At 68.0% G+C, this 26,687-nt stretch overlaps 11 protein-coding genes across 11 annotated transcripts; 5 read left to right on the forward strand and 6 right to left on the reverse strand.

Moving 5' to 3' along the window:
- The first annotated feature begins 793 nt into the window (after window positions 1-793).
- Window positions 794-2,006, forward strand: FA09DRAFT_331546 (putative PHO88-involved in phosphate transport). Its single transcript, XM_025743070.1, has 3 exons — window positions 794-1,564; window positions 1,670-1,797; window positions 1,855-2,006. The coding sequence occupies exons 1-3, from the start codon at window positions 1,239-1,241 to the stop codon at window positions 1,953-1,955; spliced, it is 555 nt and encodes a 184-aa protein (XP_025596599.1). The 5' UTR covers window positions 794-1,238; the 3' UTR covers window positions 1,956-2,006.
- Window positions 2,007-2,673: 667 nt separating this feature from the next.
- On the reverse strand, window positions 2,674-4,485 carry FA09DRAFT_290714 (cysteine proteinase; the record flags this gene model as incomplete). The annotated part of the gene is made up of 3 exons (XM_025739962.1): window positions 2,674-2,748; window positions 2,809-2,988; window positions 4,165-4,485. Coding segments are annotated over 3 exons (576 nt in total), but the record flags the coding sequence as incomplete, so codon positions are not given.
- A 549-nt stretch (window positions 4,486-5,034) lies between these two features.
- Window positions 5,035-6,592, reverse strand: FA09DRAFT_100140 (hypothetical protein). Its single transcript, XM_025738930.1, has 5 exons — window positions 6,572-6,592; window positions 6,249-6,498; window positions 5,694-6,091; window positions 5,328-5,615; window positions 5,035-5,272 (listed from the first exon to the last, which is right to left on the reverse strand). Exons 2-5 carry the CDS (start codon window positions 6,415-6,417, stop codon window positions 5,135-5,137), a joined length of 993 nt encoding a protein of 330 aa, XP_025596601.1. The 5' UTR covers window positions 6,418-6,498; window positions 6,572-6,592; the 3' UTR covers window positions 5,035-5,134.
- An 822-nt stretch (window positions 6,593-7,414) lies between these two features.
- FA09DRAFT_331548 (hypothetical protein) lies at window positions 7,415-12,790 on the forward strand. The gene is made up of 18 exons (XM_025743071.1): window positions 7,415-7,643; window positions 7,716-7,844; window positions 8,012-8,092; window positions 8,146-8,471; window positions 8,526-9,154; window positions 9,208-9,431; window positions 9,486-10,271; window positions 10,332-10,496; window positions 10,548-10,937; window positions 10,988-11,177; window positions 11,229-11,304; window positions 11,358-11,499; window positions 11,554-11,706; window positions 11,760-12,189; window positions 12,244-12,373; window positions 12,437-12,482; window positions 12,545-12,559; window positions 12,615-12,790. The coding sequence occupies exons 1-18, from the start codon at window positions 7,467-7,469 to the stop codon at window positions 12,756-12,758; spliced, it is 4,233 nt and encodes a 1,410-aa protein (XP_025596602.1). The 5' UTR covers window positions 7,415-7,466; the 3' UTR covers window positions 12,759-12,790.
- FA09DRAFT_100309 (hypothetical protein) lies at window positions 12,567-13,827 on the reverse strand. The gene has a single exon (XM_025738933.1). It carries the CDS (start codon window positions 13,725-13,727, stop codon window positions 12,771-12,773), a length of 957 nt encoding a protein of 318 aa, XP_025596603.1. The 5' UTR covers window positions 13,728-13,827; the 3' UTR covers window positions 12,567-12,770.
- Window positions 13,828-14,058: 231 nt separating this feature from the next.
- Window positions 14,059-14,539, forward strand: FA09DRAFT_331550 (hypothetical protein). Its single transcript, XM_025743072.1, has 2 exons — window positions 14,059-14,287; window positions 14,346-14,539. Exons 1-2 carry the CDS (start codon window positions 14,230-14,232, stop codon window positions 14,459-14,461), a joined length of 174 nt encoding a protein of 57 aa, XP_025596604.1. The 5' UTR covers window positions 14,059-14,229; the 3' UTR covers window positions 14,462-14,539.
- On the reverse strand, window positions 14,534-15,919 carry FA09DRAFT_340512 (hypothetical protein; the record flags this gene model as incomplete). The annotated part of the gene is made up of 1 exon (XM_025744324.1): window positions 14,534-15,919. One exon carries the CDS (start codon window positions 15,917-15,919, stop codon window positions 14,534-14,536), a length of 1,386 nt encoding a protein of 461 aa, XP_025596605.1.
- Window positions 15,920-16,651: 732 nt separating this feature from the next.
- On the forward strand, window positions 16,652-18,458 carry FA09DRAFT_100163 (hypothetical protein). The gene is made up of 2 exons (XM_025738931.1): window positions 16,652-17,043; window positions 17,102-18,458. Exons 1-2 carry the CDS (start codon window positions 16,792-16,794, stop codon window positions 18,218-18,220), a joined length of 1,371 nt encoding a protein of 456 aa, XP_025596606.1. The 5' UTR covers window positions 16,652-16,791; the 3' UTR covers window positions 18,221-18,458.
- A 146-nt stretch (window positions 18,459-18,604) lies between these two features.
- On the forward strand, window positions 18,605-20,659 carry FA09DRAFT_340514 (hypothetical protein; the record flags this gene model as incomplete). Its single annotated transcript, XM_025744325.1, has 3 exons — window positions 18,605-19,616; window positions 19,667-20,333; window positions 20,404-20,659. 3 exons carry the CDS (start codon window positions 18,605-18,607, stop codon window positions 20,657-20,659), a joined length of 1,935 nt encoding a protein of 644 aa, XP_025596607.1.
- A 100-nt stretch (window positions 20,660-20,759) lies between these two features.
- Window positions 20,760-23,091, reverse strand: FA09DRAFT_100452 (hypothetical protein). Its single transcript, XM_025738934.1, has 4 exons — window positions 22,875-23,091; window positions 22,351-22,481; window positions 22,003-22,136; window positions 20,760-21,884 (listed from the first exon to the last, which is right to left on the reverse strand). The coding sequence occupies exons 1-4, from the start codon at window positions 22,909-22,911 to the stop codon at window positions 21,113-21,115; spliced, it is 1,074 nt and encodes a 357-aa protein (XP_025596608.1). The 5' UTR covers window positions 22,912-23,091; the 3' UTR covers window positions 20,760-21,112.
- On the reverse strand, window positions 23,022-24,220 carry FA09DRAFT_100541 (hypothetical protein). The gene has a single exon (XM_025738935.1). It carries the CDS (start codon window positions 23,941-23,943, stop codon window positions 23,272-23,274), a length of 672 nt encoding a protein of 223 aa, XP_025596609.1. The 5' UTR covers window positions 23,944-24,220; the 3' UTR covers window positions 23,022-23,271.
- Between the last annotated feature and the right edge of the window lie 2,467 nt (window positions 24,221-26,687).

The raw sequence follows: 26,687 nt of genomic DNA on the forward strand, positions 1-26,687 counted from the left end.
TTTTCTGCCAGACTTTGCCGCCACTCTCCATTACTGCTCGCTGCGAGTCTCCGTGACACGGCTCACCACTTCCGATAGCGTGAGGAGGTCCTGCACAACGTCTCCTGTGGGACCCAGACTGCTCCAAGCTCATAGCGGCATTGGCAGACAGTCAGCGCCTGAGGGCAGCAACGAAGCGGGTTCTTGCCGCACTTCCCACCAGACCTGACGCGCACGGTTTCTTGCATCGATTGGCGTGCGCTGCGTGCTGCACAAGCTGAGACGCAGCGCGAGAGCGGCTGTGCGCGCCTCGGCGCCCGGCAAGGGCCTCTTAGTGCCTTACGATGGTCCGCTGAACCGTCACTCGCTAGCACAGCAGCGCAAAGCCGATCCCGAGCTGGACAGCCCGGAGCCATACGAGCCGGGCAGTGTAGATGCGGAACAAGCGCGGCCACAGGTGCCTGGAAGCCGAAGTGCCGCCAGAGCGTCTCGGTGCAGGCCTGCGGCAGCTGCCAGAGGCTCACGCGCTAGCTAGCGTAGATGTGGATGCTGTGCAGAAACGCTGTGGGAGACAGCTGCGCCTGTGCAGAGGGGTGGGCAGACGACGCCTTCGCTCGGGCAGAGAGAGGCGAGGCGGGCGCGGCTGCAGACGCGTCAACGCCGCGCGCGGCGTTTTGCAGAATGTTCGCGTGTCTTTTCCACCCGCGGGCGACACGTCGGCGCGCTGCGCCGCGGCGAAGCATCTCCGCGGCGCCGCAAGCGGCAACCGAGTAGCGGGCCGCGCATGCGCGTGCGGCCTGGCTCAGTGCCACCACCTTCCTCTCACCCACCCGTTCCCATCGTCACCCCCACCGCAAACGCCCAGCATGTCCGCTGCTGTGATGAACGTGCGTACGCAGCCGGGACTCTCCGCCCGCGCGCCCTTGGCGGCACACCTCCATCTGCGCACGGCGCGAGGCTTCCGCCGTGCTTGCGCGCGCACGGCCGTCAGACACTTTGCGCCGTTGCCGTGCGATGCGCGCATCGCTGCGATGCAGCACGCCACTTGCTCGATCTGGCAGTCGCACAGGCGATGCGCAGCACCATTCACAGCGGCGAGCAACTCGGCATGCAGCGCACGCCTGGCGGCCCTGCCAGTGCGCGGCGCGATCTCCTGAGCCCGCCGGTTTGGCGCTAGCATCTCAGCCGGATGTGCAGCCGTCTGCTGGCTAGTGTCTCGCCCTACCCGTTCTGACGCCTCTCTTCTACAGCTGGCCTTCATGTTTGGCGCCATGCAGGTCGCCAAGCGCATCCCCTTTGACGACAAGCCGGAGTACATCCTCTACGCCCGGGCGGCGTACGTGGGCGCCCAGCTGCTCTGTCTGCTCATCAACTACGTGATCTCGCTGCGCATCAAGTCGAAGAACGACCTGCGCGTGCTCAAGTACGTCGAGCCCAAGAGCGCCATGAGCCAGGAGCCCGGCGAGCTCGTCACGACGACGAACCGCGACTACGACCTCGCCGAGGTCAGCAAGGCCACGCGCGGCGTCCTCATGGGCACGCTGATGGTCGGCTTCATGCACCTCTACATGGGCTACACGAACCCGTGAGTCATGCGAGATGCGCTGCGAAAAGCACGCCTGATTGGCACACGTGCCGCTTTGCTTGGCAACGCCGCACACCGGCTGATCGATGTCCTGCCCGTGACCAGCCTCGTGATCCAGTCGATCCTGCCCGTCAAGAACGCGCTCGAGTCCAAGGAGGCGATGATCTGGCTGTGGGGCAAGGAGGGCGCGGAGGAGTACAAGCGCCCCTTCAAGGCGGCGCCGGGCATGTTCGGTGAGTTGTGCTGGCCCTGTTGCTCTCGCCACACCTCTCACGTCTGCTCTGCTTCAGGCATGGGCGGCCCGCAGGGACCGCAGACGGACAAGGCTGCTATCGCCGCCGCGGAGCGGGCTGGCGGCGCGTCGGCCGCTGGCGACAAGAAGGCCGAGTAAAGGCCGGGAAGTGACATGCAGCTCCGCCGCCGCCCAAGCTCAAGATGCACGTCTTCTCCCGGGTCCATCGATAGAGTCGCCGCCGCCTCCCCCGCATCCTCTGTACAAATCTGCCGTCGCGATGGCGCAGCGTCGAATGGGACGCCAAAAGCTGAATCGCAGGATGTGCTCTGCCCGTCTGGCGTTGCGCAGCATGGCTCAGACTCGCATTGGCGCTGATGGGGATGGTGTTACACATGTGGACGTGACTGGTGTGGAAGTAGACGGGACGTATGGGTGGGAGAGGACCGGAATCTTGCGGAGTGGCCGGGCGCGGGAGTAGCGGACGGCCGCACTGGGGCCGCAGGCGTATGCGCATGCGGCCGAGCGTCGTGGAGGGGCGGCGCGAACACGATGCCATGGCCTAGACGGCCTCGACGCCGCCGCTGGAAGCCGCCGACGGGGCCGGCGGCGATGCGGCGTCTTGGTTGGTTGCGCTGGGCGGCTGGGCGGCTGGCGCGGCTGGGACGGCGCTGCTTGCTTGCGCGGCCTGCGCCTCGAGCTTCCGGCGCTTCTTCTGCTCGTCGTGCGCGCGCTTGGCTGTCTCCCAGGAGACCGCGAGCGCCTCGATCTCGTCGCGCCAACGAGCGCGCGCGCCAGGCAGCACATCGGTGCGCCACAGCGCATGGTCGCGCTCGCGCGAGGGAATGACGTCCTCGATGAAGCGCTGCGGCGCAGCGAAGAAGCACTCGAACGTGTGCAGAACGTAGACGCCACAGTCGCTGAGATTCGGCTGCTGGGGCATCGCGACATCCTGCAGGGCACAGCCGAGCGTCAGACAGACGGCAAGCACGCCGAGGCGCGATCCACTCACGATGTGCTCCGTCTTCAACAGCTCCTCCTTCTTGAGCTCACCGGGCGGCGTCTGGGCACGCAGCGACAGGTGCTGACGAGTAAGGTATCCGGCGAGATTCGTGCGCACCGCCTGGTGCTTGCCTCCGAGCGAATCGAAGATGCAGACGGTGGTGCTGTCCTTGAGCCAGCCGCGGTAGCGCTCAGTAACCTCCAGCGACTTCTGCGGCACCGGCTTCGGCTTGACGGGATCGCGCTGCTGCTGCTGCTTGCCGTACTTCGCGCCCGAGGTGCTGCTCTGCGCCGTCGCGCGCTGCGCACCCGGCCGGCCTGCTGTGCTGGCAGACGGCCCGGTGCGCGAGGGAGGAGGAGGTGTGGGCGAAGGCGACGGCGTACGATTCTCGCCCGGCCTGATGAGCGTGGGGCCACCGCCCCGCAAAAGACCGCGGCCCTTGTTGCTGAGCATGAGGTCATCCCTCGCCGGCGCGTCTGAGTCTGCATCTCCGCGTCGCGCCTTCTTGCGTGGCGAGGCGGAAGGCGAGACGGCACCGCCGAGCGCAAGAGCTTCGCCTTGCTGCTGCGTGGTCGCACGTGTGGCGGGCAGGGGGATGGCTGCTGCTGGAGCGCGCGGGAAAGGCTCGCTCTCGTCGCCAGACTCAGGAAGCTCGATGACTCTGCTGGGCGCTCCGCCTGAAGCTTTCGAAGCAGAGCCTGAAGACTGTGCCCTGCTGCGCTTCTTGCGAGACTGGTCCTGTGCGGATGCGTCGATGCGCTGCTTGATCGGCGACGATGCAGCGTGCCTCACTTCGACTGCGCACATGCCCGGATCCGAGGCGTGCTCTTGCTGAGCACTGCTCGTCGCAGACGAGGACGATTCCTTAATGGAAGCTGGCACCATGGCGTCCTCGGGGATTGTCGCAGTCATGCCGTGTCGCCTGTTTGACTGCTCCACCGTGCTGAGAGCGGCGGGCGTGTCTGAGGGAGGCGGCGTGCCGAGCTCGGAGCTGTCGGGCGCGGACGAGCTGATGGACGCCAGGCCTGCGGACTCGTCAACAGACGTCGACACCGAGCCCTTCATTGCCACGTCCGAGACGTCGGAGCAGGCCTGCGGCGTCAGCATGCCCATTGGCGCGGCGCTGTCGGATGCGGCATGGTCTGCGGCAGGCGAGGTGCCGCAGTCGAGCTCAATCGCTGGGATAGGCTGCTCAGCTGCCGGTGCGGCCATGTCCACGTCGTTGAGCGGACTGGCTCGGCCGCTGACGGGCGCCGGTGCGGGCGGTGAGGACGCGGCGGCCACGGCGTCCTCCATCTCATCGTCGCTGAGGACCACGCCCTTCACTACGCTGCGGCGAGTCTGGCGACGCTCGACTGGCGCCACAGAGTCTGCAGTACGCTCTGCCTCCTCGATCGCGCGCTTCTCGAGCGCGTGTGGAGCGATGCAGAAGGACGGGTTGACGACGATCGCCAGGTACCAGTGCAGATGCTCGTTGATCGGCACGACGAGGTACTTCTTCTCGAACACGTTCGTCTTGGCCCACTTGCGCACCGATTCAAAGCCCGCTGCCTTGTCCTTGTTCTCGGTAAGGCGCTTGTAGAAGAACGACGAGAAGATGTGGATCTGCGCGGCGAGCGCGGGATTCTGCTGTCTGATCTTCTCGTGCAGCAGACTCAGCCCGAGCTCGATGATTGTGTCGTTCACTGCACGCGGGCGGCAACGGCGCGTCAGATGGGTGCAACAGGCGTCGCTAACGCTGGCGGCACTCACGGAACTCGTCATCGCAGAGCTTCTCGATGTCCGTGTTGAACACGGCGACGCCGCGCACGCTCGGATCGTCCGGATAGCGCAGGCGCTGGACTTCCTGCTCAGGCAGAATCTTGCGGCGCCCTAGCTGCACTTCGTTGTCCGACGAGCACCTGGTGTCGGGCGCGCCTTTCGCTCCGCCGCTCGGACTTCGCTCCGCGCGCGACGCTCGCAGCTGGCCTTGCGGGCTGCGTTCGCGGCGCGAGATCGCCGGTGCTGCGGCGCTTTTGGTCGCCGAACGCGCCGGCGCCACCGCATTTGCACTACCGGCTGAGGGTCTGGGTTTCGGGCGTTCTGCACGCGAAGGCGGCTTCGCCTTTGTGCTGTCGGCGGCACCCGCTGAAGCATTGTCGAGATCTATGAGCGCTTTGACAGTGTCGTCAGGCAGCAGAATGATGTTGCCCAGGGCCTTTGGGCAAGGCGGATAGCGCTTCTCCTGTCCGAAGCGCTCGGCGACCGTGGGCCAGTTGTCCACAGTAGCGTCCTCTTCCCGGTCGAAGATGAAGGTGTGCTTAGTGTTCGACGAGTCTGCGGCGATGCGAGTGGTTCAGCTATGGCCGCGCGCCCCGAGCCGGCTTCTGAACGCACTCTCGTCCCATTCAAGGAAATGCTGGCGCAGCTCATGGTTGGCCTTGCTCGCATGATCGAGGTTGAGCATGAGAAATGGGGACGCGGGACCGCCATACTGCGGCCAATGAGCATCAGCACGCGCGACTGCAGCGACGAAGCGGCATGCTCACCTCGATCGTAGCGAGATGGCCCGCCAGAATCGTAATAACTGCCTTCTGGTCGTTCTGCGTGCGCCATTCAATCTCAAGACGGTCGGGACGGCATTGCAGGCGCGGGAGTTGATCACGAGTGACCTTCCCGACGTCGCCGACGAGCCAGCGCAGGATCGGCACTGTGAAGTGGCGCTTGTCCTTGATCGAGACGTTGGCCACTTTCGATGCGCTTGCTCCAGGCTTCGGACTCTGGAGCGTCCTTTGTGCCGGTACACCTAGCGCAGACGATGCGGCGGCCGTCTGCTTCTGACAGGGGCGGCAAGTCAGATCACGAGCTCAGTTCGTCGACGCGGCAACTTATGCGCGACATCCGGTCAAACTCACCGTCTTCGATTGTAGGCGAGCAGCGATGCCGGCAGGCCGCGGCGACACGGCGACCAGAAAATCTAATGGGTCGTCGTGACCGTCCGCGTCCTGCAGCGTGGGATTCACAGTCTTGGCCTTCGGCTTGACGGCCTCGATACTCGGCGCCGTGCTGATCTCGGACGCGAGGCGCGCCTGTGCCGATGCTGCTCCATCCGATGCACTCATCTCGCGGCGCGCGCCAGCTGTTGCCTGCGGCTTGCTGCTACTCGCAGAGGCGATGGGCGCAGCCTCGTGTTCATCGTCGGAGATCTCAATCGGCTCGGCGTTCGCTCGGCGGGTAGCAGCAGCGCTGCCCGAAGCATTGCGGTACTGAGGCTGATCCACGTGTGCGTTGCTTCGCCGATTCGCGGCAGAATCTGCAGGGCAGCGATGACTGTGAGTGCTCGGCACGAGAAGCGGTCTGCTGGCTGTGCTGGCCGCATGGCAGCGCCAGCGGAAGACACGTCCCGCCCAGCTGCTGAGCGGCCGCACACTGCGCGGAGCTCGCCATATCTCTCGACCTCAATGACTGACCGGAAGCGTGGTAGAACGTGGTGGCCTTGACGGGCAGCGGAGCCTTGACGGCGGGCGGGTCCTTGATGAGCGGCGAGCCTTTTCCAGGCGGGCTCTTCGTCAACCACGGCATTCTGCTCAGAGACTGGGCGGATGACTCGGCAGCCTTCGCATCATCGAGCGTGTTCATGCCCGGCACGAAAGGCCCTTGAAGCGACTTGCGCGGCCGACGTTCTGTCTTCTTGCGGTCAGCGTCCTTGTGCGACGACTGCTTCGTCGTGAGACAGATGCGGACGTCCAGTGAGCTGGCTGTGCTGCCTAGGGGAAGAGAGAGCAGGACGTACCGCGCTGACGCTCCTTCTGCTCGTCTTTGACTGGTCTCCCTCGTCGTCTGAAGACGGTGGACGATCGCCAGGCTGCGGCACCCGGATCAGTCGGCCCTTGGAGCTGCAGTAGGTGCGCACGGCTTCAGACCCGAGACCAGCCTGCCGCCGGTGCGTCTGTCGAGGCAAGACTCACCCTGACGCCTTCGAGCTTACGCCGTGCAAGTTCTGCATGTCTTCGCGCTCGTCGGGGTTGATGAGCGAGAATGTCGGCTTCTGCTTGAACGAATTGTCCGCCGGTCTGCCGGCCGGCATCGTCGCAGAGGGGCGCGGCGGCAAGCCGCACCTCTCGCCGGCGGTCGCAAGGCACGGAGCGCGACGCCGTCTGTAGCCGAAGCAGTGCGGCGCGATGGGATGCGCACAGACGACGGAAGGCGAGCGAGACGGTCGAGAACGGGCGCTCGGCGGGCGGAGCGGCGGGCGAGAGACACGGCAGGAGATGAGGGTGCGGCGGCGCGCCAGCGCGCAGCTGTGAGGGCGCACGCGGCTCGCCGGTTTCCGATGCGCGAGCAGCAGCAGCGGTAAGCTCGGCGGGCGAGGCGCAGATTGGCGGCCTGCGTCTCGACGCGGAGAGCTGGGCGTGGTGGACGGAAGGGAGGGAGCAGTGGGCTGCGACGCCGAGCCAGATGGACATCTTGTGGTCGGTGCTGCTGCGCGGCGCAGCGCGGCGGCTCGACGCGAATATTCAGCAAGCTGCGGCGGCCGCGCTTGGGGCTCACAGCCGCGGGTTCTCTCTCCACTGCCGCTGCCTTGCGCTAGCATCGTGCGCGGCGCAGCCTCCCTTCTTCCAACACCACCCGCACGCCTGTCCCTCGCGTGCCTTCCTCTCCGTCTCGCCGGGCCTGCAGCAGGAGCGATGTCGGCGTACGGCCTCCATGCGCCGCACCTGGCGCCGAGCGGCTGCGCCTTCGCCGTCGCGCTGCGCCTGACGCCGCATGATGCCAGCCCGCACCGCGGCCGCCTCGCCGCTCACCTCGTCACGGCGCGCGACGACTGCGTCACGGTGTGGGAGGTGCGGCTGCTCGAGGAAGCGGTGCGTCGTGTCGGAACACCTCCAGTCTGCGCTGTGACTCGTGCGCCGCGCACTGACGGCCGCGCCTTGCAGACTCGCCTGTACTGCGTGCGCTCCCACCGCCTCTTCGGCAACGCGACCGGACTCGCGCGGGTGCAGCTGGAGGCCAAAGAGGGGCAGGATGAGCGAGAGCGTGTGCTGGTCTCGTTCAAAGATGCAAAGGTCAGTCTCTGCTCAGGGACGGCCTCACATTCCCGGTCTCAGCTGCACAGTGGAGGTGGCTCAGACGCGCGACGAGCTCGGGGGGAGACGGCCAGGCCATGGCTCACAGGAAGCTCGCGCCGGCCCGCTGCGCTTCCAGCGCCAAAGCTGACCTTGCGACCTCCCAGATGTCGCTCTTGGAGTGGTCCGATGCTGCTGGAGATCTGCAGACCGTGTCAATCCACACATACGAGCGAGCGCCCCAGCTGGTAAGTGCGCTCTCGAGCGACGCTTTGCTTTGCTCATTTGTGCGCCCTGCCAGTCCTCCGGTCTGCCGCCGAACTTCCGAGCTGTGCTGGCGGGGGATCCGGCCTCGCGCTGTGCCGCACTACTGCTGCCCGGCGATGCGATTGCCGTGCTGCCCTTCTTCCAAGACGAGGCGGAGCTCGAGATGATGGACGAGCTGTCGGGTGCGTCCGGACTGCACGCCGGGGATATGGGCCGTTCGCTGCCGTATGCCCCGTCCTTCGTCCTGCCTTTGCGCGATGTGGACGCGAGCATACGCAACGTGCGCGACGTCGTGTTCCTGCCTGACTTCCAGCGCCCGACGCTGGCGGTCCTGTTCTCCTCGGAGCAGACGTGGACCGGGTGAGTGGGACGAAATGCGCGCCGCAGTGCAGTGGCTGATGGACCTGTCTCCAGACGCCTGAACGAGCACCGCGATGTCTGCTCCGTGTACCTCATGACGCTGGACCTGACTATCTCGTCGACGCATCCGCTCATCTCGACGCGAAGCAGCCTGCCATACAACTGCCTCTACCTCACGGCGTGCCCCGCCTACATCGGCGGCGGTGTGCTGGTGGCTACGCCCACAGCGCTGTTCCACGTCGATCAGGGCGGCAAGGTCGTCGGCCTGGCGCTCGGCGAGTGGCACGCCATGACGTCGGACCTCTCGCTGCCGCTGCGGCCAGCAGAAGGCCGTGATGTCACTCGCGGCCCCCTCAATCTCAACGGCTCGCACATCGTCTTTCCGCCGGCGCAAGATCGTGCCACGTCGGCGCTGCTTTTTGCGCGCGACGGCGAGGTGTACGCGGTCGTCTTTGAGCTGGACGGCCGGTCGCTCTCCAAGCTCTCGCTCGAGCTACGCTCCACGACGGTGCCGCCTGCGCAGGCTCTTACACTGCCCGACAGCAGCCTGGTCTTTGTGGGCAGCATGGTCGGGCACTCCGAGCTTCTGCGCATGGAAAGCCGGCTGAAGGTCAAGGGCGAGGGCGATGCGGACATCAAGCCGGATGCCGCTGCCCAGGCCATGGAGCTCGACATTGACGATGGTGAGCACGCTGACCGCACATGGTCTGCTCCAGCCGCTGACCAGGGGCGCCAGACCTCTACGGCGACTCCGGCGCGGGCGCGTCTGCGAACGGCCACAGCCTGGCAGCTGCAGAGACGGAGATGCATCTGTTGGCGTGCGCCCGGATGCCCGGCCTTGGTCCTGTTCTCGACGTGACGGCCGCTGTCATGCCCGGCGAGGACGCCGTCGAAGCGCGTGCGGCCCAGACCGCTGCGTGTACAGGCGCTGCGCCAACCGGCGGCCTGACCTTGTTCGAGGTGAGCTTGACGCGGGCCGACAAGGGTGCCTTGACTGATCCGTCCGTGCTGCAGCCGAAGCTGCTGCCCCGCAAGCGGCATCGCCTGGCCCTCGATGCTGCGAGCGGTATCTGGGTGCTTCCACAGCAGCGCCCCGACGCCCACTCTCTTGCTCTTGCCTCGAGCGACACGTCGACCACGCTTTTTAGCCTGTCCGCCGACGGGGACGTGTCGATTGTGGCAACGCTCGCCGAGCGGACCATCAACGCGACAGCACTCGCACCGCGCGGAGCGGAGACCGCAGCCTTCTTCGCGCGGGCTGTGCCTCAAGGCCTGGAGGTGCTCACCGCAAACGGCGACGTGCTTCAGGCTGTGTCGGTGTCTGGCAAGGGCAAGGCGCCCAGCAGCGATGCCGGCGAGGACGCCGAGGTGTACCAGGCGCACCTGAACGAGACACATGCCGCTATCGTCCGCAATGAGGGGCAGCTGCAGCTTCATGCGTACGACGAGGCTTCTGAGCGCTTCAGTCGTGTTGCTCTCCCTCAAGAGCTGCACCGGGCGCGCTACTCATCTGCCAGCCTCTTTGAAGATCGCCACGGCTACTTCCGCTGGGCGAAGGCCTCGACGTCTGCTGCGCCAACGGCGCGTAGAGCTGACGCGGCGACGGCGTCGAAAGCCTCTCGCATGGACGAGCTGGACGAAGAGATCGACTACGGAGACGACGACATGCCCGCCGTGGCGACCGAGCCGGCTCTCGACCAACAAGACCCGCTGCGGAACGGCACCAATGGCCACGCGGCTGCACCTCGTGCTCACGCTGGCAGCTGGCTGGTCCTCGTGACTGCGGACGGTGTCGTCGAGGTGAGTCTGCATCGCCTCTGCGCCTGTGCCCCCTCCGACCCTGACCCAACGACCACACAGATTCGCGCTCTGACAGACCTCGCTTTGGCTTGGTGCTCGAACTCGCTGTCGGCGTTGCCGCAACGGCTCGACTATACGCCGCAGACGGGCTCGGCATCAGCAGAGTCCGGACTGTACGTCGTGCAGGCGTGCATGTGTGTCATCGGCGACGCGCCGCATCTCGCGGTAAGTGCCTCGCGCCACACGCTCCTATTCCTTTTCTTACGCTGCCAGCAGGTTTCGTTCGAGAACGGCCTGGTCACCGTGTACGAGGCGGTTCCATTCGCGCCGCAAGGCGACGAAGCCTCGGCGGCGCCCGAGACTGAGACTGCGCCGCGGCTCTCTCTCTCATTCGTAAAGGTCCTCGGGCGGCAATTGTCGACCACGGACGTGGCCGGACCGGCGTCGGAGGACGAGGTGGCGACGCTCGCTGCCACGCTCACGCCGTTCGTCGGCCTTGGCGAGCTGAGTGGAGTGTTCCTGGGCGGCGAGCAGTCCGGCTGGGTGTTCAAGGATCCCGCCGGCCCCTTGCGCTTCCGCGAGAGCGCAGAAGGCGGCATCGACGTGTGCATACCGCTGCGCTGTCCGCGCACACCTCTCCGCTTCCTCTTCAGCCAATACGGCACGGTCAGTGCGCTGCGTCGAGGCCTCGGCACGCGAGCTCACCCCCCTCGCAGATCTGCACCGCAGAGCTGCCCGATCTTTCCTTCGACCTCGACGTGCCGTACAGGCACCTGCCGAGCCCACGGACATACACGCATCTCGCAGCACATCCCGTCACACGGACTCTGGTCGCCGCATCCGAGTCCCCGCAGCGCTTCAATCTGTTCGACCCGGAGGAGGGCACGGTCGTGCAGGATCCCGCTCGTGAGTCACTTCCGCCAGCACGGCGAGCGAACCCTGATGCCAGTTCTGCAGTCGATCCAAGCCCGGCCTACACGGCCCGAGGTGCACTAGAGCTCTTTGTGGACAGCACAGGTGCTCCTGTGGACGGGTGAGTGGTGGCGTCACACACTTATTCGCATGCTGACGAGCGACTGCTGTCAGCTACGAGTTTGACCAGTGCGAGTTTGCCTGCTGCGTCGAGCTCGTCACACTGGCGTCTGTCAGCACACTCGAGCGCACGCGCGACTACATCGCCGTCGGCACAATGACTGCGCACGGAGAGGACCGCCCCTCCAATGGCGTGGTGCGTCGTGTCCAGGCGCCGCTCTGCCCTGCGCTCACCACTGTCTTTGCGCAGATCTACATCTTCGACGTCGTCGAGGTCGTGGCGAACCCCGAAGACCCGGCGGCGCGCTACCGTCTGCGACTCGTGTTCAAGGAGAAGCTCAAGGCGCCGATCACCACAATTACAGACATCAATGGCTTCCTCGTCGTCACCATGGGCCAGAAGGTGAGTCGCGCACCGCGTGCTTCGTCCCGCCAGTGGCTCACGCGCCCCTGCAGCTCTTTGTGCGCTCACTCGAGAACGACGAATGGCTGATCACCATTGCCTTCCTGGACATTCCCTACCAGACGACGATGATTCGGCGCATCAACAACTTCCTGCTGCTGAGCGACGTGCGCAAGTCGACGTGGTTCGTCGCCTTCCAGGAGTCTCCATACCGGCTCGTCGTGCTTGGCAAGGACTTTGTGGACACGTCTGCGGCGACGGGCGATTACCTGGTCGACGGCGCGAATCTGGGCATCGTCTCGACCTCCACCGAGCGCGTGATGCGCCTCTTTGACTATGCACCGAATGTGCCTGCGAGCCAGGGCGGGCTGAAGCTCATGCTGCGGGCGGAGTACCAGCTCGCAGCGGAGCCCAGCTGCACGCTCATGATACCCGGTGCCGCGCCGGAGGGTGGCTTCTCGCAGCAGTCCGAGATCGTCTATGGTGCGTGCGCGCGTCGAGTGGCGCCCTGCACCAGCTCACAGCGGCAACCGGCAGGCATGCGCAATGGCTCCATCGACACGCTTGTGCCTGTCGAGCAGGGCGCATTCCAGCGACTGCAGCTGCTGCAGACGCAGCTGGTGCGCAATGTCCAGCATGTTGCCGGCCTCAATCCTCGCGCATACCGGTGAGTGGTGCTGCGCTCTGCCTTGCGCTCGTTCTGACTGCTCCGCCCGCCTGTGACGAGCAGCGCCGTACGCAATGACCACGTCTCTCGGCCACTCATGAAGGGAATCGTAAGTGCCCTGTGTCAGCTAGCACTGCAGCTGCGGCTGACATGCTCCCCTGCCCCTCACAGCTCGACGGCATGCTGGTGAGCAGCGGCCCCGGCAGCGAGCACACGCTGCACATGCTGACCCTCACTCTAGCTCTCGACGTTTGAGAGCCTGCCTCGGCCCAAGATGATCGAGCTCGTCGACGCGCTGCAGGGCGCCATGGGCGAGAGCGGGGCAGACCAGGCACTGCGGGACATTGCCTCGCTGCGCAGCCACTGGGGACAGGCCATCGGGTGAAGACAATCCATGTCACTGCCATTTGTACGATGCATCGCTGGCTCGCTCGCGCTTCTGCTTGCCTGCCGCCTTTGCGCCGGTGTCGCGTGCGGGACGCGGACCGAGCTGCGTCTTGTCGGCGGGCCCATGGCTTTGGCGTTGGCCGCTGCTGGGTGCCGCACCCTTGGTCGTGCGCGACTCGCTGCCAGCAGCCTGGCGCGCCTTGGGTCGCTGCGGCGATGCACCAGGCTTGGTTCGAAGCAACTTCTGCTCAAGTGTCTGGAGAGCGGTCGTCGCATCGGCAATGAGGCGTGGCATCGGGTCAGTCAGCGCCGTGGCAGTCGGCGTGACGAGCAGCAGGTGATCTGGGCGAAGGTGCCGGTCAGCGGCTGCTCCACGCCGATTGGGCGATCTGGCCTCACCAGCGAGCGCGGCGCCTGTGCCGCCAAGCAGTGCCACACGCATTGCCTCCTTCATCCTGGTGCGCCCTCGGTCGCGGACGCATGCGCTATTGCCGAGAACGCGCTTCGGCGTGAGGAACACGACGTGCAGTGCCGGCGGCTGCGAGTCTGCAGGCTCAGCGGCACGCAGGTGACGGGCCTCGTGGGTTTCGCGCCGCGGCAGGCGAGGCAGCCAGGGCACCGGGGGCTTGCGCGGCATGATCTGCACGACGGCCTCGAATTGCGGCCGCTTCACTCTGGCGAGCTGACGGCGAGCAAAGGGAAGCACCTCGAGTGCTGCCCGCGGGAAGCGCAAGAGACGTAGCGCGCCGGAGCCTTTCTGCGTCGGCGAGAGAGGTAGTGTGCGATGAGGGCGAGGTGGTGCGTCGTGCAGCGGCGTGAAGCGGTAGGGATCGGCGCCATTCTCGCTGTGAGGGAGCGTCGAGTGGCAGCGCTGCGCCGCTGTCGCACTGGACGGCCGCAAGCGGCACCAGTCCAGGCGCGGGCGCTGGAGCAGGCGTGCAGCGGCTTCGCGCACGACGCCTGCCATGGTTGGTTCCACGGCCGTGTGCGAGGCGCGATGCTGGCGGCCCAGTTGCAGAGAGAGAGAGAGAGAGTCGGGCGAGGTGGAGGAGCAGAGCGAGAGGGAGAGTGCACGGCAGCGCCGTCACGCGAAGCGCCGCGGCACGAGCGGGGGCTGACGTGGCTCGCGCAGCACGCCCGCTACTGGCGTCCCGCCACCACAATCTCCTGTGTCACGCTGCTCTGTCGCCTCTGAGCAGCTGCCTCGCACCACACGCCTGAGCATCGCGCTGCCGTACTCGCCCGCTGGCCCACTACGCGCAGGCATGGCCAGTGGCGCACCGGCCTCCACGGCGGCGCCTCGCTCGGCTGGCTTCGAGGAGACGGTCGCCTGGGGCGCAGAGGGCGACGTCGACGCCGGCTCGGTCGTGGAGAAGAGCAACCTCGTGCGGTGAGCCCATGCGCCGAGTCTGCAGGAGGAGAATGTGCCCCGTCGCATGCTGCTTCCGGACGCACTGCCATCCCGCTGCATGCTCACGCAGGCCCCACCTGCCAGCGAAATTCAGTCGCAGCAGTCCTCGCTGAAAGGTGCGAGCGCATAGTGTTCTGGCCACTCGCACGTGCTGACGCACAGCCGCCGTCACAGCACTGCTCGCTCGCGTCGCCTCGGTGCAGGCCGACTGCACTAAGGCCGAGACGGACAACGAGATGCTGCAGACCTACATCGACGAGGTCACCAAGAGCCTGGCAGCCAAGTCCTGAGGCACGCGGCCGCCGCGAGGTGCGGCTCACGCCGTCTGGGAGTCAGAATGTCACCTGGTCCACATCGCATGTCTATTGCTGCCGCCACAAGAGCACGCTGCGCAGCGGCCGGCCGTCCTCGGCGCGGTCGATGGTGTGTCCGAGCACATGCCAGCGCTGGGTGCCGCGGCTATTCCACAGTCGCAGCAGCTGAGCGACCTCGGCTCGTGTGAACCTGCCGGCGAGCGGCGGCGAGTCATACTCGTGCGGCAGCGGCGCCTGGTCTGCGGCGTCGATGGCGGCAAAGTGGCTGATGGCGAGGACGCCGCCGGGAGCTACGAGTTCGTCGAGACTCGAGAGCATTGCGCGCGGCAGGAAGCGCACCAGCAGGACGAGGTCGAAGGTGTGTCCGAGGAGCGGACGTAAGGGAGTGGGCGTGCCCAGGCGGGCAACTCGCGAGCTGCAGCCCGGCGGAGCTGCTAGTGCGTGGAGTGCGCCATCTGGCGAGCACTGCGCCCAGAGCAGACGGTCAACGCCGTGTGTGGGCGCTGCAGAGCTGGCGCAGGAGGGGTCGGGGGTTTGTGCCTCGGCAGGCAGCGGCTGCGTCGGTGGATAGCCGGCATCGGCGAGGAGAAGCGACGCACGCATGAGTGCTGGTCGCAGATTGTCGACGCCGGTGCAGCGCCACACTGGCGGACGTTGGCGACCGGTCGCCAAGCTGTTGCACGTCTGGGCCTCCTCGGCCGCGTCGGCGACCTGTGCTGCCTGCCAATGCTCCTCTTGCTCCCGGCCCAGCTCGCAGATCCAGGCCAGATCCCGCCCGCCGCCGCAGCCGAGATCGAGCGCAGTGGCGCGCTGCTGCTCAGCATCTGAGACGTCTTGACCACGCTGTGCGTGCCAGGCCGCCAAGGCGCGGCGCACCAGCGGGCTCGGCTGGTGCAGCAGAGGCGGCACGTCGCCGGGCGCTCGTCCAAGCCGCGAGGGCACCGCCGAGCCCGCAGCGCATGGCACGAGAAGCCCGGCAGCGCGAGCAGCGGCCCAGAAGGCGGCGCTTCCGGCTGCCAGCGCCGCTTTGGCCTCGTGCTCAGTGTGCGGCGTCAGGTGCTGGCGGCAGAGGGCCGTGATGGCCTGCGCAAGTGATGACTCGTCTTGCGACTCAGCCTGCTGTTCCGACGCCGGCGCCGCGGTGGCTCGCAGCGCAGTGGTACGCTGCTCGCCGCTGTCGGGCTGCACGCACCAGTGCGGCACCTGCCAGCGCTCCAGCGCCTCGCGCGCGGCCCCCTCGTCGGCGGCGTGCACGACGACCAGCGCCAGATGTGGCCCTCCACTGCTCGTCTTGCCGCCCTCGCGATGTCCGTGCGCCGGCGGGAGCGAGCTGAAGCGCTGCGCCAGCGCGGCGAGGCCGTCGATGTGCACGGCGCAGCGCAGGTGTGCCGCGGCAAAGGCGCTGCTGCGGCGCAGGTCGAGCACGGCAGCCATGTGCGCAGCCGCAACACCGCGCAGCAGCCTGGGCGGTGTCGAGAGGGTAGGCGACGTGGGGCGGTGTAGATGCGGAGATGGGGAGAGCAGCCAAGACGTGAAGCTTCCAGCCGCCTTGATGCGACATCCGCGCATCTGTGCGCGCCGCAGCTTCGTCGCGCACGCTCTTGCAGTCGCAGTGGGCCAAAGGCGGCATCTACCGCTGCGAGTCCTCTCGGAGCGGCCTCGTCGAAGCCCGCTCCAGATTTTGACGTGGATAGCTACACCATACAAGCGCTCAGTGCGGCGCCGAGCGCAGCGGGAGGGGGGTGAGGCATGAGCTGCATCGTCCTCCACACGACGGTTCTCGCGGCGAGGCGATTTTTGGCGCAAGGGTCGCTCGTCGAGCGTGCAGCGGCTCAGACAGCATGCAGAGATGCGGCTCCGGCACGGCCTCTCGCCCCGTGCCGTCTTCCCCGCACGCCGACCGCCGCGTATTTCTCCGCCGGCCGCTAAGCAGTGCGGACTTCGGCGGGCCCTCTGCCGCCTCAGGCGCTTCCCGCACCCGACGGCGACAGCACATGCGCTGCCATCAGAGAGCTCGACTCGCATGACAGAAGGGGCCGCGAGCGAGCTTACGGCGACAGGCACGCCGAGGGGCCCATTGCGGACGAGGCACGAAAGCGAGAGGGCGCGGCGCAGCGTGAAACGGGACGAGAGGGCACGCCGCGCCGGCGTCTCGATGGGCGCGCCCAGCGCAGCCGGAGCCGAGAGGCCCTTCGTGACACCTGCCGGCCGGCCGGCACCTGCCCTCACCCTGGCTGGCGGCGCTGGGAGCAGGCTTCCCGCCGGCCCGCACCGTCGCCCGACCTCTCCTCTGCACCACGTCCACCATGACCTCGAGCCGCAAGCCGCGCCACTACGAATCGGCGGTGGCCGAGTCGCCCAAGCGCCACGCGCTGCTGGCGTCGCCCTTCTCGCACCTCAAGGCGCGCACCAGCAGCCTGCTCGACAGCATCACCGGCGGCGACGCCGAGGCACAGCGCGCCCAGCGCCTCAGCGAGATGCGCCGCCACGACGACATGAAGGCGAGCACATGCAAGGCCTGCGGCGTCGTCTATGCCGGCCCGCGCGAGCTCGATGCGGTGAGTGTGGAGACGCAAGGCAGGCCACGCGTGGACTGACAGACGTCGCGCTGCGCAGCACCAGGCGCTCTTTCCGCGCCACAAGGCCGAGCAGCTGCGGCGCAAGGTGCCCACGCGCGCCGCATCGACGTCGGCGCTCGCCGACTTTGACGCCGTGCCGTCGCCCGTGGCTGCTGCGCCGGCCCGCAAGGACTCGGCCGCGACGGTGCCGAACATGACGCTCATCGACGTGCCGCCGGTGGACGAGTCGCCGTTCTTCACCGACTCGCCCGTCACGCCTGCGAGCCCCTCGGCTGTGCCGGGCTTCCCAGACTTTGCCTCGCGCTTCTCGCCGCTGCCCGAAGAGGTCGGCCGCGCCCCGCAGCCAAAGAGCCCGGCGCCTGCCTCGCCGCGCAGTCCGCAGGAGATGCGCAACGTCGAGGCCGGTCGGGCGAGTGCGGCCCGGCAGCTGGCCCAGTCCCCGCCGAAGCCAGCGCCACGCAGGCGGGGCGCCTCCGAGAATGGCCTCGCGATGCTCGGCGAGCTCTCGCTGCAAGAGTCGTCGCCGGCGCGGCCGGCCATGCACACGCGACAACGCAGCATCGGCGACATCGTCGGCGCCGTGATGGCGACGGCCAAGGCAGGCTCGGGCGGCGCGGCCAGCATGCCAGGCCCATCGCAGGTGTCCGGCTCTGTCGAGGTCGACGGCCGGCGGCGCACGCCGACTTCGCACTTCCGCGCCCTGTCAGATACAGAGCCCGTGCGGGCGCCGCCGCCGCTGCCGCCCAAGGCCGCTCCTGCGCTGCAGCCCAGCGCCGTCAAGTTTGAGAGCGGCACGAAGCAGCGGCAGGAGAAGTCGTGGCAGGCCTTTGAGCCGGAGGGCTCGTCGGAGGGCCACTCCGACCTCGGGCACGTCCAGTCCGAGGCGGCGCCGGTCTTCGCGCCTCCTGAACGCAGCGACGCCTGGAGCTCGGCGCCAGCACCGGCACCTGAGCCGTACAGCCCCGGACGACGAGTGCCACCACCGCCGCCGCCGATGCCTCGGCGCCGCAGCACCAATCCGTTTCTGCCGGACCTGCACGTCGAGACGGCCTTTGCACGGCCCAGCGGGCCCGTGTCGTCGGCCGATGCATACGCGCTGCCCGCGCAGCCGCGCTCGCCCACCGCCCCGCGCTCGCCTGGCAACCCGTTCCGATAGCTCTGCTAATGTATTTCATGCTTGGTGCAGATAGATGCGCTCTGAGGGCGAGCGGTGAGGATAGTCGAGAGAGGTGGAGCGGTGCGAGGCGGAGACGCGCAGCGCACGCACCATGATGCAGCCGCTGCAGTCTGTCAGGCACCGGCTTCCTCTCCTCTCGTGCCTGAATGCGCTGCGCCGCGCTGGCAGCGCGCCGCTCGGCCGCAAGCGCCGCGCGCGGGGAACAAGGCCCGAGGTGGCCTCTCACCCGCCGAGTACACTCCCAACCACCACCACCAGCACAGCACACAGCAACCGCCGTACACGCCGCACCACTTGCCCCTCCTCTGCTGCTGCTCCTGCGTACCCAGCTGCTGCAGGCCGTCGCCCCGCACGCCGCGCCCGATGTCCCTCTCGCCGGCGCAAGGCGCGCCGCACGACGACGCCGCCGGCGCCGCCTCGCCGGCCGAGGGCGGCTCCAAGTTCCGGCGCTTCTTCAAGAAGTTTGGGCGGCGGCCGTCCGATGAGGCTGTGGCCGGCACTGAGGGCGCCGCCAGCGAGACGCACGAGCGCGGCGCGCGCGAGCGCTCCCAGTCGGCGTCGGACGCCGGTGCGCTTGCGGCCGCTGGCGGCACGTCCAAGGCGGCCGCAGCAGGCCAGGCCGCGGCCGGAGGCACGGTGACGGGAAAGACTCAGCGGCGGCGTGCATCCAAGGGCGCGGCCGAGTCGCGCGGCAGCACGCCCAAGGCGCGGCGCAGCTTCTTCGGCAGCAGCAGCGGCAATGCCAACGCTGCGCCCGCCAACGGCGCGTCGGTGCCTGTCCCTGCGCTGCCGGCACAGCTCGCCACGACGCCCGATCCACCAGCCACGCCGACGCCCGGCGCAGAGCTTGGCTTTGCGGCGCCGCGCGTGCCCGACCTGGCTGGCACGCTGCACCTGCCGGCCTCAGCCGCGGCCGAGGGACAGTCGCCGTCGCAGCTGCTCGCCGCTGAGCACGGCAGCGGCGGCGCCAATGGCATGCCGCGCTCGCCGCCGCCGCAGCTCGAAGGCCTGCCGACGCACGAGGCCTTGTTGCCCGCAGAGATCCTGGCGTCTTCGACCGCGACGGGCATCCCAGGTGTCCCGGCCGTGGAAGAGACGCTCGGCCCCGACGCTCTGCCTGCGCCCGGTGCAACGGCCGCTCTCGCCGTGTCGTCTGCGCCGCAGACTCACGAGGCTGGCGAGCCGGCAGCAGTCGCGCCGGCGCACCCGGAGGAGCACAGCTTTGCTTCCTCGCGTGACACGCACGACGACGACAGCAGCGTCGAGTACCGCGGGCTGGCGCGCGATTCCCTCGACGCGCGCACGATGGACACGGGCAAGATGAGCCGCGCCAGCACCAAGCCGACGACGCTGATGAGCCTCGAGCGCGAGCCGAGTGAGTTGCGCGTGAGGGGAGCTTGACGTGCAGCTGACACTCTCTGCCAGGTACTACGATGGCTGGCATCGCAACGCACCGCCGCGGCGAGTCGAGCCACGCCGGCGGCTCGCCCGAGCTGGAGCGCCGCGATGGCGCGGGCAACGCACAGCAGGGCAGCGCGGCGCCCGCCATTTCGTTTGTCGATCCCATCCCGCACGCCAGCGGCGCCGTGCACGACGAGCCGTACGTCTCGGTGCCGTCGCACTCGCGGCCGCACCCGTCGAACAACCCGATGCCGCACGGCATGCCGTCGGACAATGCCAGCGTGCTCACGCTTGCGTCCTCGACGGCGCCGGCGTCGATCGGCGGCCACACGGGCTACGCCGCCTCGTCGCGCCACGGCCACCAGGCGGCCGGCTCGCTGGGCGGCGCGCGCTCCATCGGCGGCAGTCTGATGGGCGAGCGGCGCAACTCGAGCGACACGTACGCCAGCATGAAGGCGCTGCCGCCGCTCAGCCGCCGCGGCAGCGACGCCAGCTCGCGCACGGGCCGCGACAGCGTCGCCGCCAGCGTCGCCGCCAGCGTCGCCGCCAGCGCCACGGGCCTCAGCTCGGCGCAGGCCATGTCCAGCGGCGCCAGCGGGCGCGACATTGCTGCGATGGGCGGAGCCAGTGGGCGCGACATTGCCGCGATGGGCTACGTAGCCGGTCCGGGTGCGCCGGGCGACCGCATCAGGTGAGGCTCCCCCAGAAGAAGCGGGGGGAGGGGGTAATGGACGCTCGTGTGCTGACAGCGCTACACACAGCATGCACCGCACGCCCTCGCAGCGCACCGTCGCCACGCAGCTCTCGATTCCCTTTTCCTCCTCGATGGCCGCCGCAGCCCAGGCGGCGCCCGAGGCCCAGCACCGCGCCGCTGCGTCTTCGCTGTCGCATGTCGCGGCCGCCGACGGCGGCGCGGAGGACGGCACGGTGGACACGACGGTCGATGCGGAGCCGGCGCCGGCGGAGACGCACGAGGCGGTCACGCCGGCGCAGCAGGGGCAAGCGGCGGCGGCGTGAGGCGAATGGCAGTCATACGAGCATACAGCGCGGGGAGTGAAGCGCGTGCGCAGGTGTGGCCATGGCGGCTGCAGCTCGAGCTCGTTCGCGATTCCTCCATCGCAGGCGCCGACGCAGCCCTCACCCTCTGACCCGGAATTAGTGGCTCGAGGCGCAGCGGGGAGAAGGGGGGGGGGCGAGGAGAAGGGCGAGGAGAAGGGCAAAGAGAAGGTTAGACGCACGCTCGGTGCGACGGCGCGGCGCAGCGAGGAGTCACAAGCGGCGATGAGGGCGATAGATGCGACGTTGGCGATGTCGGCTAGTCGTCGCTAGCAAGACTCGACTTGATCTCGACGACGCCGTCGCGAGACGCGCGCCGTCGACGCCTGCATCTGCGCAGCTCTCGAGCTCTCGAGCTCTCGCCTCCTCGCCTCCTCGCCTCCTCGCCCTCTCTGCTCCTCGCCTTCTCGACGCTCAAGAGCCATGGTGCGTTGGCGCATCGACGGTGTACGCCGGCAGCTCGACGGCGTGATGGGGACTCGCGTCTGCGTCTGCGTGTGCGTCCGCGGCGAGAGGCGCCTGGCCGCCGGCTGCCGACTCGGCATGCTTGACGTGCGTGTGCGTGTGGAGATGCTGCGACGCGGGCGCAGAGGCCGCTTCTCCCTCGCCGGCGGCGGCGGCGGGTGCGGGCGTGTCGGCGTTGGTCACGGCGACCGCGGCGACAGCGTCGGGCGCAGGCTTGCGATGCGCGGAAGAGAGGGATGCATGCTTGTTAACGCTTGCTGCGCCGGCGTCGTGGTAGACGGTCGAGCCGTGCGAGGATGAGCCGGCGTGCATCGCGCATGGCTGCGCTTCTCCCTCGGCGCTTCGAGTCGTGCTTGCCCCCGCTGCGAGGTTGTTTGCCGTCGTCGTCGTGCCCGCGTGCTCGCCGTGGCCGCGCTCGACGGCGTGCGAGTCGGCCTCCATCTTCACCCCCGCCTTCCTAAAGCGCCATCCCACGACCGCCACGAGCGCGAGCATCCCCGCCGCCACCGCGACGGCCAGCCACGCAAGCGCGATGAGCGCATACGTGCGGTCCGCGTACTGCTTTGCGTCTTTTGCGAATTCGCACGTGTAGTAAAGACCTTTGACGTCTTTGTTTGCGCGTCCTTGTGCCCTTTGGCGCGCACAGGCGTCGCGCAGACGGGGGTACTGAATGACGTCGCCGGCCGTGAGGAGAGCGGCGCCGAGGAGTGTGAGGAAGCACCTTTTGTCGAGACAACGGAGAGGGAGGGGGTGGGGGTGAGCGGCGCTGTTTCCTTCCTTCCCAGGCAAGAGAGAGAGAGAGGAGGAGAAGGGAAATAAGGGAAACAGACAAAACGCACAGGATGCAAGTTGACGCGCCGAGTAGGACGGCCATGCGCTTGTGGCTAGGCGCACATTTGAGGAGATGGCAAAGCAGGGCGACTTGAGGCAGCGAGAAGAGCAGGCATAGATAGAAGGGCACGATGAGCTGTAGCTGTTGTTGTTGTGTCGCGGGCGCGGGGGTAGGGGGTGGAGTCAGAAGGAAGGCCTCGTAAAAGAGACTCGCATAGCAGTCCCATCCCATCGCTCGAGGCGGCGCGCAAGAGACGCAAGCAAAGACGCAAAGAGGCCTCCCAGCAGACGCGCGCGCGCGCTCTCTCAAGACGTTGGAAGCAGAGGAGAGGAAGGGGGGACTGGAGACTACGCACCAGTTGTCCAGTGCCATCAATGCGGATATTAGTGGCGACGACATAGCTGAAGCCGCTGAGGAGGAGATTGATGGCGATGCCGCCCGCGGCAATGATGAGCGCGAGATGCAGCAGCGTCGCTAGCAGCAGCGCTGCTGCGCGCGAGCGAGAGAGAGAGACGCACGATGGCGAGCGCAGGTGCAGGCAGAGGTGCGGCGGATCGAGGCGAGAGGCGGGGCGGGCGCGGGCAGAGAGGCGCGATGGGCGCAAGGAGCGAAGAGCGAAGGAGGCGGCAGCGTGTCAGCACCTCTGACTCTGCCTACTCAGCACCAGCACCAGCACGCAGCAGCACGCAGTAACGCAGCGCACCCGCTCCTCGTCGCTCGTCCCTGCGCTCTGGCCGCCTCTCGCGCCTCTTCGCTTTGCACGCCCAGCTCTTCGCGCCCACCTGTCGCGCCCACGTGCTCCTGTCATGAGGCGCCACAGACGCAGCCGCAGACGCAGACGCAGCACGCGGTATGCGGCACGTGGCGCGTGGTACGCACTGAGTTTGAGCCCGCGGTACGGATCATGGAACGACATGTTGGCGGCTGATGGCTGATGGGCGGACGAGGCTTAGGTGGGGCCGTGGCTTGTGGGGTGCAGACGCGAGAGACGCGAGAGCGGAGAGCGGATGGCGCGCGTGCGTTGAGGAGCACCTTGGCTTCGTGCTTGATGCTAGAGAGAGAGAGAGAGAGGGGACGCGGGGTGGTGGTGGTGGTAGTGATGGTGGTGGTCGAGAGACAAGCAGCTCGCTGCTCGCGCTTGGACCTTGTCGCTGTGCTCGATGTGGCGATGCGCTCGTCGATCTGCCCCTCGGGGCGCTCGCCGGACTCCGGGCGGTGCCGGGGCCGTAAGCGCGGCGGTGCAGCGGCGGATGCCCCCTGAGCGCGCTGCAGCAGCTCACGCAGCTTCGGAGCTGAGGCGGCGCGGAGTTCCGCGGATCAGCTTGCACGCAGGACACCTTGAGACGCGAGAGAGCGCGGGGGAGAGACGCAGAGGGAGGAGAGGAGAGAAGGCAAGCGAGAGGAGGAGCACCGCGTGGGCTGCCTTTGCGTGGTGCGTGAGGCTGTGCTGTGGGAACGCGTGACGGATGCGGGGTACGCTCACGCCGCGGCCTGCTGGGTGCTGAGCGGCTGCTGCTGCGTCTGGCGTCCCGTGCGTGGTGGGCCGGCGGCTCGGGCGCCGCAAACAGGAGTGGCGGCGTGCCAGGAGAAGCGTTGGCGACAAGGCGCGGAATACATGCTTGAACAGCGCGACCGTGCCAACAGAGCGCAGAGCAGAGGCTGGGAGGCGTGGTGAGGAGGAGAGCTGTTGCGGGCTGTGAGGAGGAGCGCAGGAGAGGTGCAGCGTAGCGCGATGAGGAGGCAAGCAGGATAAAGAGTGGCGTCGTACAGCGATGAGCCAAACGCGCTGCGTCCTTACAGCAAGGCTGCAGTTGCGGGGCGTGAGGAGGAGCGCTGGCCTATGCGCAGCTAAGATTGGCGGCGTGCCAGAAGCAGGAGCAAGAAGGAGGGCCGGCTGTAAGGCAGTGCAGCAGCGAGCGGCGTGCGTACGGCAAGAGAGCGGCGGCATTGCAACGAGCAGCTGCCAGGCGTGAGGGCGAGCGCAAGGAGCAGCTGCTGCGTGGCGTGAGTAGGCTGTGCGAGCCGCTGTGGGGCAGGGGGAGGCTGCGCAAGGGCCGCCGCCGTCCAGGCACGCGCACACGGCGCGCTTGCCACCGCCCTCCCACGGAGCGCGCAACAGAGTCTACTTAGCTGCGTCTGGAGCTGTGCAGCGCGAGCGTGATGCTCTAGCGCGTGTGCCAGGCGCAGCGTGCGGCGGTGGTGGAGGCGGCCGGGAGGGGGGGGGGGGCGAGCGGGGTGAGATGGAGGCGGGAAGGAAGCGGCGGCGGCCGGCGTCCGTGCGTAAGTGCGACGCGTCGCGCGCGTGTTGGTCGCGCACGGGCACTGGAGCAGTGTGATTTTGGGGGCGCGCCGAGGCATACGCGCAGAGGATGCGCACACTGGCGAGGCGCCTGCCGGATCTCCGCGGCGCACCGCGCGTCGCTCCCACGGTCAAGCGGGCGCAGGGCCAGTCTCGCGCGCACCGGATGCCGCCGCCGCCGCGCCTGGGCCGAGCGGCTGCAGCTCGCGCGCCGCGCTCGTTTGCAATTCCTCCATCGCAGGCGCCGACGCAGCCCTCTGACCCATCACGCTGCTCACGGTCGCAAGGCATGTATGTCATTTCTCCCCTGCCGCGCCGTGCGGCGACGCTGGGTGGGCGCCGCCGGCTCCAGCGGCCTAGTGTCAGCGGCGCAGCAGCCTCAGCGCCGCGGCGGTCAGGCGGGGCCGGCGCCGCAGCGTGCAGCGATGAGAGCCTGGGTGCTGGCGCGCCGCACGCGGACGGCGCCGGGCGCGGCGTTGGGAAGCCCAAGGCGCCGGCTTGGTCCTCATTCCGCCGCCGCATGCTCCTACATAACCTCGTCCGTTGTGCCTCGCCCCGCTCCGCCTTCCTGTCCGTCGCAGCGCAGCAGCCGGACGGCGGCGCGCTCACGCCGCACTGACTGTGCAGAGCGCGCGGCCTGAGCGGTTGCTCTGCGCCGCTGCCTCTGCCGCCGCTCCGACCGCCGGCGCCTAGGCACACATGTGTGCCTTGGCGCTGAGCGTGAGCCGCCGCTTGCTGGCGCCGATGCCAGAGCGTGCAGCGCGCGGCCCGGCGGGCATGCACGTCGTGTGCGCTGCCGCAGCACGGCGTGCGCATACATCCTCTTCCTCCACCACAGCGCCGCTTGCTGCGGCTCTCTCGAAGCCAACCTCGCGCCGCAGCGGCGCATCCTGCGCAAGCGCGTTGCTCTCTCTCTCTTGCGCAAGCGGATCGCTCTCTCTCTCGCGCCTCTCTCTCTCCGTCTCAAGCAACGCGCCTGCCCTCTCGTTCCCCTTCGAGCGACGCGCTACTCACGTTGTCGTTCCCCTCAAGCGCCTGCCTCCCCTTGTTCCTCTCGCAACTTTCTTTCTCTCGAGCCCCTTGAGCGGGCGCAAGGTGCGGGCGCGAGGGCGGCGTCGAGGACGGCGTCAAGAACGTTGAGGTGCTGGGAGGCGAGGAGCAGCGCTGCAGCCTGCTTGCTTCGAGCCACGAGAGCGGGATGCCGCGCTGAGGAGCGGCGCCTTGGCCACAACGCTGTGCTTGTGCGATGGCGCGAGGCGAGGCGGGAGTGCAAGGACGGCGTCGAGGACGTCGAGGTGCGAGACCACAGACGACGAGAGCGGTGCGCTCGCGCGCGAGAGAGAGAGGCGAGGCAAGCCGCGACGGCCTCAAGCAAGCCAAAGTGCGAGTGCGCAGCGAGGCGCGGAGGAGCGGCGCTGAAGACGCCGGGGTGAGGCCTGCGCCTGCTGACGACAAGAGCGGTGCACTCGCGCAAGAGAGGGCGAGCCGAGATGCGTGGGAGAGGCGAGGTGCGACGGCGTCAAGGCAAGCGCTCGCCCGATGCGCTGGCTCGCTGGGTGCGGTGCCGAGGAGCGGCGCTGCAGGACGACGCCGAGGTGCCCGCTGACGACAAGAGCGGTGCGCTCGTGCGTGGGGCCGATGCGCTGCTGCGGCGCGAGGTGCAGCGCGGAGAAGCAGCACAGCCGGCTCGCTGTCGCCGTCGGCCACGAGGACGCCAAGAGCAAGAGCGGATGCGGCGTGAGTCGAGTTGGCGGCGACACTGTCGGGTTGTCGAGATGTCGGAGCGAGTGCAAGACCGCAAGTTGTCGGAGTGAGAGCGAGACTGTACGCGGCGCCGAGCGCCAGCCGTGCTTGCGCTGGAGGAGGGCGATGGCCAACAAGACAACTGTGATTGAGACGTGCGTGGCGACATGAGGGACGGTGGTGGTCGGAGCGAGGAAGCACCGCCGCCGCCGCCAGCGCAGCACAACTCGCCCGTCCCACGCCGTCGCAGCACGTGGCGGCTGCTTGGCGCTCGCTTCGACACGCGAGGCGCCCCGCCGCCGGCCAACGCGTCGCAGCCCATGACGTGGCCCTCGAGATGGTTGCCCTGGTCTCAATACTGATGCTATGGATGCGCCGAGCTGTGGAGCACTGCTTCGGGATGTGCTGGGAATTTTGAGCACAAACACTAAGACGTAGCTCATCTGTAGCCGCGTGCCTAGGCGATCCAGAAGTGACGCGCGCGGGCCTCGCGACGCGTTGCGACCCTCTGCCGCGGCTCTGGCAACTTGCTCAATAATGCTTCGATCCTGGATCTTAGGGTTAGGGTTAGGGTTAGGGTTAGGGTTAGGGTTAGGGTTAGGGTTAGGGTTAGGGTTAGGGTTAGGGTTAGGGTTAGGGTTAGGGTTAGG

This window comes from Tilletiopsis washingtonensis, assembly GCF_003144115.1.
Source record: "Tilletiopsis washingtonensis strain MCA 4186 unplaced genomic scaffold FA09scaffold_18, whole genome shotgun sequence".
NCBI classification, from domain to species: domain Eukaryota; kingdom Fungi; phylum Basidiomycota; class Exobasidiomycetes; order Entylomatales; genus Tilletiopsis; species Tilletiopsis washingtonensis.

Excerpts from the sequence above, each read along its gene's own strand:
- FA09DRAFT_331548 (XM_025743071.1), top strand. The coding sequence starts at position 7,467 with ATGTCGGCGTACGGCCTCCATGCGCCGCACCTGGCGCCGAGCGGCTGC. Across the intron at positions 10,497-10,547 it reads GCGACGCGCCGCATCTCGCG|GTTTCGTTCGAGAACGGCCT; the intron begins GTAAGTGCCTCG and ends CGCTGCCAGCAG. Across the intron at positions 11,707-11,759 it reads TCGTCACCATGGGCCAGAAG|CTCTTTGTGCGCTCACTCGA; the intron begins GTGAGTCGCGCA and ends GCGCCCCTGCAG.
- FA09DRAFT_100309 (XM_025738933.1), bottom strand. The coding sequence starts at position 13,727 with ATGGCAGGCGTCGTGCGCGAAGCCGCTGCACGCCTGCTCCAGCGCCCG.
- FA09DRAFT_100541 (XM_025738935.1), bottom strand. The coding sequence starts at position 23,943 with ATGCCGCCGCTCTCTTGCCGTACGCACGCCGCTCGCTGCTGCACTGCC.
- FA09DRAFT_100140 (XM_025738930.1), bottom strand. The coding sequence starts at position 6,417 with ATGAACACGCTCGATGATGCGAAGGCTGCCGAGTCATCCGCCCAGTCT. Across the intron at positions 6,092-6,248 it reads CACGTTCTACCACGCTTCCG|ATTCTGCCGCGAATCGGCGA; the intron begins GTCAGTCATTGA and ends GCTGCCCTGCAG. Across the intron at positions 5,616-5,693 it reads CTCGCCTACAATCGAAGACG|AAGCAGACGGCCGCCGCATC; the intron begins GTGAGTTTGACC and ends CGCCCCTGTCAG.
- FA09DRAFT_100452 (XM_025738934.1), bottom strand. The coding sequence starts at position 22,911 with ATGTCGTTCCATGATCCGTACCGCGGGCTCAAACTCA. Across the intron at positions 22,137-22,350 it reads TTGATGGCACTGGACAACTG|CTACAGCTCATCGTGCCCTT; the intron begins GTGCGTAGTCTC and ends CAACAACAACAG. Across the intron at positions 21,885-22,002 it reads GGCGCGTCAACTTGCATCCT|GTGCTTCCTCACACTCCTCG; the intron begins GTGCGTTTTGTC and ends TCTCGACAAAAG.
- FA09DRAFT_100163 (XM_025738931.1), top strand. The coding sequence starts at position 16,792 with ATGACCTCGAGCCGCAAGCCGCGCCACTACGAATCGGCGGTGGCCGAG. Across the intron at positions 17,044-17,101 it reads GCCCGCGCGAGCTCGATGCG|CACCAGGCGCTCTTTCCGCG; the intron begins GTGAGTGTGGAG and ends CGCGCTGCGCAG.
- FA09DRAFT_331550 (XM_025743072.1), top strand. The coding sequence starts at position 14,230 with ATGCTCACGCAGGCCCCACCTGCCAGCGAAATTCAGTCGCAGCAGTCC. Across the intron at positions 14,288-14,345 it reads GCAGCAGTCCTCGCTGAAAG|CACTGCTCGCTCGCGTCGCC; the intron begins GTGCGAGCGCAT and ends CCGCCGTCACAG.
- FA09DRAFT_331546 (XM_025743070.1), top strand. The coding sequence starts at position 1,239 with ATGTTTGGCGCCATGCAGGTCGCCAAGCGCATCCCCTTTGACGACAAG. Across the intron at positions 1,565-1,669 it reads TACATGGGCTACACGAACCC|CCTCGTGATCCAGTCGATCC; the intron begins GTGAGTCATGCG and ends GCCCGTGACCAG. Across the intron at positions 1,798-1,854 it reads GGCGGCGCCGGGCATGTTCG|GCATGGGCGGCCCGCAGGGA; the intron begins GTGAGTTGTGCT and ends GCTCTGCTTCAG.